General features: G+C 36.1%; 2 protein-coding genes across 2 annotated transcripts; both read left to right on the top strand.

Annotated features, from left to right (window-relative positions):
• Positions 1-6,627: 6,627 nt before the first annotated feature.
• Positions 6,628-7,137, top strand: LOC122044313 (pterocarpan synthase 1-like). Its single transcript, XM_042604818.1, has one exon. The coding sequence runs from the start codon at positions 6,628-6,630 to the stop codon at positions 7,135-7,137; it is 510 nt and encodes a 169-aa protein (XP_042460752.1).
• A 1,746-nt stretch (positions 7,138-8,883) lies between these two features.
• LOC122040334 (transcription factor PHYTOCHROME INTERACTING FACTOR-LIKE 15-like) lies at positions 8,884-11,785 on the top strand. Its single transcript, XM_042599657.1, has 8 exons — positions 8,884-9,383; positions 9,476-9,577; positions 9,648-9,713; positions 9,789-9,854; positions 10,546-10,851; positions 10,985-11,054; positions 11,139-11,265; positions 11,439-11,785. The coding sequence occupies exons 1-8, from the start codon at positions 9,129-9,131 to the stop codon at positions 11,503-11,505; spliced, it is 1,059 nt and encodes a 352-aa protein (XP_042455591.1). The 5' UTR covers positions 8,884-9,128; the 3' UTR covers positions 11,506-11,785.
• The last annotated feature ends 213 nt before the right edge of the window (positions 11,786-11,998 follow it).

Genomic DNA, 11,998 nt, shown 5'->3' with positions numbered 1-11,998 from the left:
GATTCATGTTTTGGGAGAGTTTTTGGACTCGATCCCTAGAGGACATGAACCTGATCTCCGGACATATGACGAAACACTCCAAGATAAAGATGCAACATCTTGGCAAAGAGTAATGAATAACAGAATTAGAATATATGTATTCTAATAAAATCTGGAAGCTTGTAGAACCACCAAATGGTATAAAAGCCTTTGGGTGTAAAAAGGTCTATAATAGGAAAAGAGGGATAGAAAGGAAGGTAGTAACTTTCAAAGCAAGGCTTGATGAAAAAGGAAACTTTTTCACTGGTAGCCATGCTTAAATCTATCCGGATTCTTTTATCTATTTGGCAAGTGGATGTCAAGACAGCATTCCTTAATGGAAGTCTTGATGAAAGCATCCATATAAAGCAACCAGAAGGGTTCATTGCAAAGGGCACAGAGCATCTTGTGTGCAAGCTCAATCAGTCTATGGACTGAGGCAAAGCTTCAAGGTCTTGGAACATCTGGTTTATCAAAGTAATCCAGACATATGGATTTATTGAGTAAACGGATAAGTCTTGTGTATACAAAAGGTGTGATGAAAACGTGGTGGTATTTCTTGTACTATATGTAGATAACATTTTTGGTAGTTGGAAACAATATCAAAATGTTGTCAGAAGTAAGGGTATGGTTGTCCAAACAATTCGATATAAAGGACTTGGGAGAATGTATATATTTTTTAGATCAAAGTAATAAGGGATCGAAAGAAAAAATATATTTTACTTATCCCAAGCTTGATACATCGGAAAATCCTTGCTCGTTTTAAGCATGCAAAACTCCCCAAAAGGTTTCTTACCTTTTAAGCATGGAGTGTCTTTATCTAAAGAGATGTCTCCGATGACATCAAAGGAGATTGAGGACATGTAGGCAGTTCTTTATGCTTCGGCAGTTAGACAACCTAATGTATGCTATGCACGAGATCAGAAATCTGTTTTGCCAAAGGCATAGTTAGCAGATATCAAAGTAACCCTAGACAAGGACATTGGATTGCAGTAAAGCATATATTAAAGTACCTTAGAGGCGCTAGAGATTATATGCTAGCTTACAAGGCAGTTAATTTGGTCCCTGTGGGTTACACAGATTTTGACTTCCAATCGGATAGGGACAATAATAAGTCGACCTCGGGGTTTTGTGTTTACTTTAGGAGGAAAAGTCATAACTATGGAAGAGTGATAAGCATAGATGTTTTTCTGGACTCCACCATAGAAGCTGAGTATATGGCAAGCCTCTGAGGTAGCCATAAAAGCTGAATGACTTAATTACCTCAAGATAGACTTAAATATGATTTCTAGTTTGTCCAAAGATTATTACAATTTATTGTAATAATAATGGTGCAGTAACAAACTTGAAGAAACCATGAGTCTATAAGGCAAGTAAACACAATAGAGCGCAAGTACTACCCAATACAAGAAATTGTATAACGAGGAGAAGTTGTTGCCGCCTAGATTGCATCAGATGATAACCTAAGGTCCTTAAGGCAAGAGCTTTTTGAAAGACATGGGAATCAGATGTATAGCAGCAGATATGGCAGCTTAGTCTTTTAGTATAAGTGGGAGATTGTTAGAGTGTATATTAAAAGCCTAGAGTTTGGTATAAACATTTATCTAGAAATAAGAATCACATTGGTCAAATGTCTACATTTATGATAAATGTAGTTGCTCAATTAATTTATATTGTAGATAACATGGTGTGTGGTGTCACATACAGAAGATCATGTTATCGGTTCCTTATAAATTATAAACAGTAGCTCACGACCAAGATGGAAAGGAACAAACCATTGGAAGGTCATAATGTAATTAGGTATTAGTTTATCTTAACTATATAATTACACTAGTACACTTAGAGTGTATTGAGTAGGACCATTTGAGGTCGTTCCTTTTATACTGACTTTATGAATGAACAAAGACCTCAGTTATTATGGAAGTGTGTGCTCTTAATCCTAATATAATAACAAGCACATATATTTGATATTTATTTCTTTAATTTATCAATGGGTGAGATTTAGTTCGATAAATCAATAAGCCCGATAAGTTGGGAAATGATATCACTTATAGTGCGTGTTGTTGATTATAGAAGGAAACTGTGTCCTAGTGATCTAGGTTGAGAATGTCCCCAATAGGAGCTCATAAGGATTGTCATGTTAAACCCTACAGGTGGACTTAGTCCGACATGACGATGAAGTTGAGTGGTACTACTTTTGGAGCTAGATATTAATTAAGTGAGTTGTCAGTAACTTACTTAATTAGTGGACATTTGTTATCTTAAACACAGGGAGACTAACACACTCATAATAAGAAGGAGCCCAAAATGTAATTTGGGATTGGTGCGGTAGTTTAATAATAGTTCTTTAGTGGAATGAATTATTATTGATGAAATTAAGTTGTGTGTTCGAGGCGAACACGGGATGCTTAATTTCATCGGGAGACCAAAACCAATTCCTCCTCTCGGTCCCTATCGTAGCCTCTAGTATATAGAGATTTATACACACCGTATACTCACCTTCTTACCCATCCAATGGGGCCGGCCAAGCTAGCTTGGAACCCAAGCTAGGGCCGGCCAAGATCAAGTGGATGAGTCATGTAGGTGGCCGGCCAAAGCTTGGGTCCCAAGCTTAGGTGGCCGGCCACTAGAATATTAAAATGGATTTTTATTAAAATTATTTTTATGTGGATATCATGATTTTAAAAGAGAGTTTAAAAATTAAAAATTTCCTTTTATAACTTTCTACAAAAGATTAAGAGAAGAGATTAATCTCTTTCCTTATTTGTAGTTTAAAAGGATGGTTTTAATTTTTTGTAAAAACTTTCCTTATTTGTAAATCATCTACATGTTTAAAAGAGAGTTTAAAATTTGAAATCTTTCCTTATTTGTTGATTAAAGGAGGATTTTAAATTTTAAGAAAACTTTCTTTTTTAACCATGTTCATGATTTAAAAGAGAGTTTAAAATTAAATATTCTCTTTTATAAGTTTCTACAAAAGATTAAGAAAAGATTTGATATCTTTCCTTATTTGTAGATTAAAAGAGATTTTAATTTTTAGAGATAACTTTCTTTTTATCCACATGTTTAAAAGAAAGATTTTAATTTATTAAATTTCCTTTTTACAAACCAATCATGAAGGGATAAAAATTATTGGAGAAATTTTATAAATTTCCGGAAGCAAATAAGGAAGTTTTAATTTGTGTTTAAAATTTTATTTGCTTGGAAATTTTATGGTGTGGCCGGCCAAATAAATTGGAGAAGAAAAATTATTTTTAATTAAATAAATTTTTCTTTTTCATGGCAAAAGAATTAAGGAAGTTTTTATTAAATTTTCCTTATTTGCCAAGACCAAGGATTATAAAAGAGGGGGTAGAGGAGGCTTCAAGGTGAATGACTCTATTCTATTTTTCTCCCTTTTTTCCTTGGTGGTGTGGCCGGCCCTTTCTTCTTCTCTTCTTCTTCTCTTTGTGGCCGAACCTCTTCATGCTCATGGAGTTTTAATTGGTGGTCGGATCTAGCTTGAGGAAGAAGGAGAGAAAGCTTACATCCCTTGGAGCTTGGTTGGTGGAAAAGATCTTCATCTTTTGGAAGCTTTGTGCTTGGCCGAAATTTGAAGAAAGGAAAAGAAGGTGCTTTGGTGGTTTCTCATCTCGGAAGATCGTTGTCCACACAACGTCCGAGGTTAGAAGTGGAATACGGTAGAAGATCAAGAGGTCTTTCTAAAAGGTATAACTAGTAATTTTTCTTTCCGCATTATACTAGTTATTTTTGGAAATAATACCAAATATAAGAGGCATGCGATTCTAGTATTTCGAATATGTTTTTCGATGTTGTGTTCTTTTTTTTTCCTTGTGATTTGATTGTTCTTTTCGGTTAACCTAAAGTTATTTTAGGAAATTAAATATTAGCTTTCCATAAAAGGTTTTGTCTAGTCGGTGGTGGTTGCTCCCATATCCAAGAAGGCCATGTGCCTCGCCACGTCAGTACTGGGAACTAATTATGGAAATTAATATTTAATGGAATTAATAACTTAAGGTGATTTGGGTCGAACGTGTTAAGTTCCGCAGGAGACCCAAGTCAAAACCTAAAAGAACGAATAGATTAAGTTTTGGATCAAACGTGTTAAGTTCCGCAGGCGATCCAAAATTTAATTTAAAAGAACACATGTAGCTAGGAAAAGGTTCAGACCTTTGTACAAAATTTTTGTACAGTGGAACCTCTAGGTTTTCCGAGTAGTAACCAACAAAGGTCGACGACCGAGGGATGAAGACTGCGAATGAGTACGCTGGTGGACGAGAAGGAAACACGCGGCAATTCCGAGGGACGAGAAGCCGGAGGGAAGCACGCTCGAGAAGACCAGAAGTTGGGTTCGGGTGAGCCCTATTCCGGATAGCAGAGATCACCCAAGCGAGCGAATCCGGAAGAGAAGAACCGGACCGAGGCGGGACTGAAACAGAGAAGAAGTCTCGGACGAAAAAGTCAACAACTGTTGACTTTGGGCTCCAGGGCGCCCGGAGCAGTCCGAGGCGCCCGGAGCCCTCCTGGGCGCCCGGAACCCTTCAGGGCGCCCTGAGCAGTAAAATCGACCAGATCGAGTTTTGACTCGATCTGAGCGTTGGGGGATAAGTTTTATCCCCCCCAGGGCACCCGGAACCCTTCCAGGCGCCCCGACCAAGGCTATAAATATAGCCTTGGTCCAGAAGCTTCAAATCAACTCAGAGATTTACATTCCAAACACTTGTGCGATTCTGTTCTAGTTTAGCTTCTGTTTTTTGTGCTTTCACTGCTGTAAGAGGCTTCTCCGCCTGAAGAAGATATTTTAGTGCACGTTCATTCCTTAGATTAACAACCTCCTTGGTTGTAACCAAGTCAAGTTGTGAGCCTCTTCTTTCTGCTTTTTATTTACTGCTAATTTACTTTATGCAAGTGTTCTGTTGAAAGTTCGAGAAGGGTCTTTGTTGTTTTTTTTTACAGGTTATTCAACCCCCCTTCTAGCCGGCCCAACGGTCCTACAACTTTGACTTATATCCAATCATCTTGAGTCCACATCTCCAAGGAGATGCTTTGCTTAAGATGTTAAAGTATAAGCCTCTATAACCAATGTGACTTGAATACCTTAAGTCGAATGAAACTTCCACTCAAACTACAATAAATACTTCACAGACATATCCATATATGTAGAGAACCATATGAAGATTTACAGCAGATCACTCCAATAAATTAGTTACCATAACTAGCATTCACGTTTAACTCTCGACATCCCAATAATGTTTTCAGCTAGTGACTAGTAACTGCTTAGTTAGACCAAGGAGTATAACCTGTGCTAGTGTTACATGATTGATAATGTTCAAATGTATCAATTCATTGATGACTATGAAATATTTCAATACTTTCATAATTATATATATAGAGATGCTCACTAGTAGTGATTCAATCACAAGTTCTCTCATGCATACTATGAATTGTATTACGGGTATTCAGTAAATGAGTTTAAGATCTTTCAAACACATAAGTAATGTGAACTCAAATAGTGAATTTTTATTAATCAAATTAAATAGTACAAATCATAAGGTGATTACCTTAGGATATATTTCAAACATAACAATCTCCTCACTGATTCATACAAGGATGATAGCAAGGGATATGCAGTATCTACATGGAGATGCTCTCTAAACAGCCATAAAAATCCTAAAAGAAGGCCAGTACAAAGGATCCCCAATTTCTAAATCTTACATTAGATTTTCTTCTTCTTCCCGTATACTATCTCGTGTAAATCCTAATTAAAACGTTAATATGCCGAAACTCCTAGGTACCTGTCTAACTTTAATCGTGTCTTAAGGCATCTCCAATGATCAAACCTCTCAATAAGTTTTTTTGTAGTTCCCAATGTGTCATATCAATACCACATTATAAGTATAAAAACTTCTTAGGGTATCTCCAATGGTTAAACCTCTCAATGAGTTTTTTTTTTTTTTTTTTTGTAATTTTCACATTATAAATCACATATTTTTATTTATTATTTTTTCATTTAATAGTTCTATGTAATTTTCATTTGATATTTTAATTACTTATGATCTTTAATTTAATTTATTTATAATTAATAAATTAATAAATTTTAGATTTTTAATTTAATTTTTAATTTTCATTTAATATTTAATTAACTTATAAATATAATTTAATTATAATTATTTCTATATTTTCTAAGTTATCTTAAATATATTTATTTTTTTTCAAAAAAAATACAGTTTTAATGATTACTAACTATTTATGAAATGAAACATTTATAATTAAATGTTTCATCAAATAAATATATATATATATATATATATATGGAAAGATTCAATCAAAATAATTACTGGCTTCATCTTTGAAAGAAAAAAAAAACATATTTAAAAATTCAAACCATAAAAATCTCAAACTTCACCTATACAGTCATTAAAAAAAATTATTAAAGTTTTTTTAATTTTATAAACCTTTAATGCTCTTATTATTGTTCATTCAATCACCGTCACCGACAGACTCCATCACCACTTACTTCAAAATATCTGCTCCACTATCAATCATCGAGAGAGTCATCACCACCCACCTCACAATTTCTCCTCCAACATCTGTTATTCAGAAATAGATATGGCTTATTATTGTTCATTCAAGCCTTCGCTCCTCTTTCTCCTTTTCTTCATCGCAACCTCTCAGGCTAGAGACTCCATCACCACTCACCTCCATTTCTTCATCCACGAGAACGTTAACAGACCCAACGCCACCGCTATCACCGTCGTCAACTCCACCACCAGCAACCCCGGCGGCTTCGGCAGCATCGGGATCTTCGACGATGAACTCCGAGAAGGCTCGAGCGTTGACTCGAAGCTCATTGGACGGGCCCAAGGCATGGCTCCCGAGGTGTCGCTTAGCCAGACGGCTTGGCTCGTACTCATCGACTTCGTCTTCACGGACGGAGAGTATAACGGTAGCTCGCTCATGGTGGTGGGCCGGGCGACGTTCGAGGGCCCCACCGAGCGCAGCATCATCGGCGGCACCGGAAAATTTCGAATGGCGAGGGGCTACACCATTAATAAATTGCTAAGTGGTGCTCCGACAGGACACGTAATCGCCGAGTATGATGCTTATATCGTGCATTAATTAATAAGTGTGCTGCTGTGGTTGCGATCTCAATTTCTTATGACCATGTTTACATTATGGAAGTATTAATAAACATGTAATTTGGAGAGAATTAAACGTTTTTCTCTTGCAGTAATTTGTGAAATAAATCGATTATAAAAACCTCGTGGAGGTCAAACAATTATTGGCCCATGAAGGAGTGTCAATTATTTGCCTCTACCTATAATAAAGTCCACTCTTAAAGTCAAATTTGGATGGTAAAATATCATTTGTTTAATTGAAATTTGTTCATAACTTCTGTTGACCCCGGCCAATTACTAATGAATAATTACAAATTCAAACTCTTCTTCGTCAAAAGAAATTAATAAACGGATTAAAACAATGAATTGTTTGATGTAAACAAAAAAAAACATGCTAATTATATTCTAATGTTTATGTGAAGTTAATAAGAATTTAAAGTTGAATAAGTAAAGTTATGTAATTTCATCAAATATTTGATTATTTGATAATTTTAAATGTGAATTACAACTATATTTACTCAATTAAAGTGTAAGATCACTTAGCATCATTTTTTCCATCACTATATTTAAAATTAAAGATAAATAATTCATTTTATTAAATTTAGATAATCACATTTCACTACACACTACATCAATTATCCTAAATTTTCATTATCTTTGATTTTTTATTATTTTCTTTTCATTCTTCTATTTTTTATTATTATATTTATGGAACGAGTGGAAGGAGAAAAAATAAAAAAAAATATTAGAGGTTTAATTTCCTAAATTTAGATAATCATTATTTATAAAATTTAAATTTATGAAATAGATAAGAAAACACAGGTAAAGATTTTTTAATTACTCTATCTAAAATTTAAGACAAAATATTTAGATAGAATAACTAATATGGATGCTTTAAATATTATATTATTTTCGTATTTAGACCTACAGTTATATTAGAAGTCATACCCTTAATTATAAAGCTATTTATTTTTTAATAAATAAAAAAAGGAATATTTCATTTAATAATTAGCAAAAAAAATATTAATGCCCGAACTTCATTAAAACATTCTGAACTTGGGCCCATGCAAGTCCAATGGGTCCAGCGGGCTGAGCATGGGCCGCAGTGGCCCAAAATGTTCAACTGTGACGTCATGATTGACCGTCCGTACCGGTCAACCGTATTTGTTTACTGAAAGTGTTCTACTTTTCAATGATTACGCACCTCCAACTGTTCAAAATCTGGCGAAATTAGATTGCCAGTGCAGGTTTGTTGGTTCAATGTCACGAGTAGAATAGATATGATCTTGATTGATTGATAGATAGTGTGCTACGCCGCTATTATTCTCTTTGTATTGAACTGTTATATCAATATAATATTCGTAGTATTAATTATATTTTATCTTCAAACTATTACATTCGTTTAAAATTTATTGAAATTTTCTGGTGCTCACAGTTTGTTTTTCTTCAAAGTAAACAGTGAACCGTATTCCAAGGTGCTCCTTGACTTTGAACATCGTTTTCGCTGTGAAACAGACGCAGTAAAAAGGAGAAGAAAGATGTCATCAATGGTGGCCTGATACGTCTCTCTTCTTCGTGGCAAAGTGGAAGATGGACAGTGATGGCGATGATGCCATCCTCTCACATCAGTAGCAGTTCCGTGGAACAAACAAAGTCCCATCGCATCAAACGACATGCAGTTGGGAACTTGAAACTGAAATACTAGTTTTTTAATGCTTCTCCACATTAAATATGCATTAATGCCATGCTAATATAAACCTGTCAGCTGAGGGCAGAGGATGAAACTCAAGCTTAAGCATGATTTCCTCTGGTACTTTACTCTCGTTGCAGGAGGCCAGCCATTAAACAATGCCATGTAAAGAAGCAAGCACTGTCTCTTAGTTGTTCGTGGGGTATTTGTGTTGCTGCTGATCGGATTCAGAGGAGCAAAAGAGGATCTCTCACTCTTTCTTTTTTTTGTTTCCTTTTTTTTTTTTACTTTCCAACTCGGTGATGGGCATGGATGAACATAGCAGCAGTAGCAGTGGCTACATTTCTTGCCAAGGAGACGAGGAGAGGAAGCTCTCCTACTTGTTCGACCATTTGCCAGTGAACTTGTCATCTTATGCGTCTACTTGTGCCGTCGGCTTCCTCTCTTCTGAGCCTGAGCAGATGCCGTCCTCCTCATTCCCTAACTCTTCTTCCTGTGTCGATGGTGGAAGCAAATCACTGGAGCAGGACTTTGACTCTGTTGACTGGGAAAGTGAGGTGGGTTCGGCTCTCCTTTGTATGTTTTAGCTTTGTTTCTCGCTGATTGGGTTCTTGTTCTTGTTCTTGTTCCTGTTCTTATGGAGTTATAGGAGGGATTGGAGGTGCTCGAGGAGCCTGTGAAGCTTGTTCCACTCAGGAGCTCAGGCTCAAAGCGAAGCAGGGCTGCAGAAGTCCACAACATGTCTGAGAAGGTGACTCGAAGTCTTTTCTTTCGATTATAAAAAAAAAGTTTTGAATTGAGAAATGATTGTGTGGATGCAGAGGAGGAGAAGTAGAATAAATGAGAAGATGAGAGCATTGCAGAATCTTATTCCCAACTCGAACAAGGTGCAACTTGTGTGTTTTCCCCTCTTTTTAGCGATGAAACTATCTTTATTTCGGCATGTTGTGTTTTTCGAGCAGACAGACAAGGCTTCCATGCTCGATGAGGCCATTGAATATCTCAAACAATTGCAGCTCCAAGTTCAGGTAAGAAATTTTTTGTTGCCTCCTTCAAGTTCTGTAGTTTCTTCAACATCTTTCCTGTTTTGTTCCTACTGGTTTGGAAAATTGTTCATCTCCTTTTTTCTCCAACCCAAACTTCATTCAGTTCTTCAACTGTTCCTTTTTCTGTGTTTCTCTGGAGATTAGTGTTTCTGAAGCCTCAAGAATGATTCAGATATTGTATCGATTAGTCATTTGTTTATTATATCAAACGCAATTAGGAATCAGGTAGTTTCATGACATCTGTGTCCCAATATCAGAAACACATGCAGAGTTGAACATGTTCTTGAGTCTGATGGGCATTCCCATGAACCTGATGCAACACTGTACCTCAGACTTTGAATTTGTGTTCTCTTAGTGCCACATCTTTTGACTCTTTTTACTTGATCAAGTGTGCAAAAGAGGTAGAATATGCCATGGGCACTTTTTTTTGGCCTGCCCAAAAGATTTGGCAATTCTTTCTATCTAAGCTATCGATCTTCAATCTGATTGGTATCCCCAAACTTTCAAAGTGTGTTCTCTACTTGGTGCCAAATCTTTTAACTCTTCTACTTAATGAAGTATGTATAATAAGAGGATGTCATGGACACTTTTTTGCTTGTCCATATTGAATGCACCCTAATGAAGAAATCTATATTAGTTGCTTTTGGGGCTAATCTATATTAGTTGCTCGCAGATTCTCTCGATGCGGAATGGGCTCAACTTCCATTCCATGTATATGTCCGGAGCTCTTCAATCTCTGCAAGCCTCTCAAATGAGCATCGGTTTCAGTTCGGATCATGATCCAGCAACAAAAGTGGACTCCACCATGATACCATTGAACCAAGATTCAGCAGCTGCTCAAACATCATTTGGTGTGCCTGGACAACACGGATGCTCGCAGCCATTGCCCGTGATGCCCGGTCTCATCAATGTGACTAATCCACGGATGAACTCATCGCAATCCCAGCATGGATCATTCCAAGTTCCTCCATCTTGTGAGGTATTGTTCCCCTGTTGCTGATAAACTAAAGTAGTTCCGAAAACTCAAGGATTCTTTTGCAAACACAAAGGGAAATTCAATAGTTTCAATCAATAATTTCCATAGCCTTAATATGAACCATTTTGCTTTGAAGGCGATGTTCACCGGTGACCTATCGACCCACATGAACTTAGTTTCAGTTCACTATGCCCACAACCTCTCAGGTAAACTATCTTTCTTCATATTATTGAAGAATTAAACTTGGTTAATGCCTCCCTGATCATGCTGATTCCATTCTAATACTAAAGAAACTGAGAGAAGTTCATCAGCCATGAATCCTGAACAAGTGACTGGGCAAACAACACCAGGAATTTGCATCAACCATCACCTGGAAGAATTATCAAATGATGACAGTTTCATCCATCACCTGCAAGGGTAATAGAAACTTTCTTCCTCTGTATCCTTTCCTTCCTTTATTCCCTTGAAGAAGTAATTAAAATTATCTTTACTTTTCCTCAAAATAAGAGAAGAAAAAGAAAAAAAAAACAGACAAACAAACATTTTGGCATTTGCTGATGTCGTTGAGTGTGTCATATGATGTCGACCAGCTTGGGGACTGGGGGTGCTTTTCCGAGTGCTGATGCCAATGCCAAGGAAGAACATCAAAGTTACTAGAGTACATTGAATGCTTTAGCTTGGACTTGACTAATGTTGAGTGCTTTTAAGGCAATAGGATTTAGACTCAGCAGCAAGAGAAGCATTTACATCTGTTTTTGGGATTTTAGAGGACTTGTATTTTGAGCATCTCTTTAGCACTGAGATGATGAAAAAGTGTGACTGATCATGAATAGCTCCACTTCTCATGTGCTGAAGAATTTTTCATCATTTATGTAGAAAAAAAAGATTAAATCTAGAACATCAATCTAGTAAAAGAAATTTAGATGTAATTGGTTAATATTGATGCTATTGTTATGTTTTTTTTTTGTTGTATTTGATTGCTTGTTCTACTTTAGTCCTCTAGTCATGAATTTGAAGATTCTGTTTCATTAAATTAATCATCAATTATCAAGTTAGTGAGGGACCAAAAATAATATAATTGATTTGAAAAATGATTAGAACAAATGGTGGGTTTATGTATAATTAGTGAATGGTCATTTGGCCCATAACT

This window comes from Zingiber officinale, chromosome 2A, assembly GCF_018446385.1.
Source record: "Zingiber officinale cultivar Zhangliang chromosome 2A, Zo_v1.1, whole genome shotgun sequence".
Lineage (NCBI taxonomy): Eukaryota > Viridiplantae > Streptophyta > Magnoliopsida > Zingiberales > Zingiberaceae > Zingiber > Zingiber officinale.
Note: the sequence above shows the minus strand (reverse complement) of the source record. Positions and strands in the feature narration are given on the sequence as shown.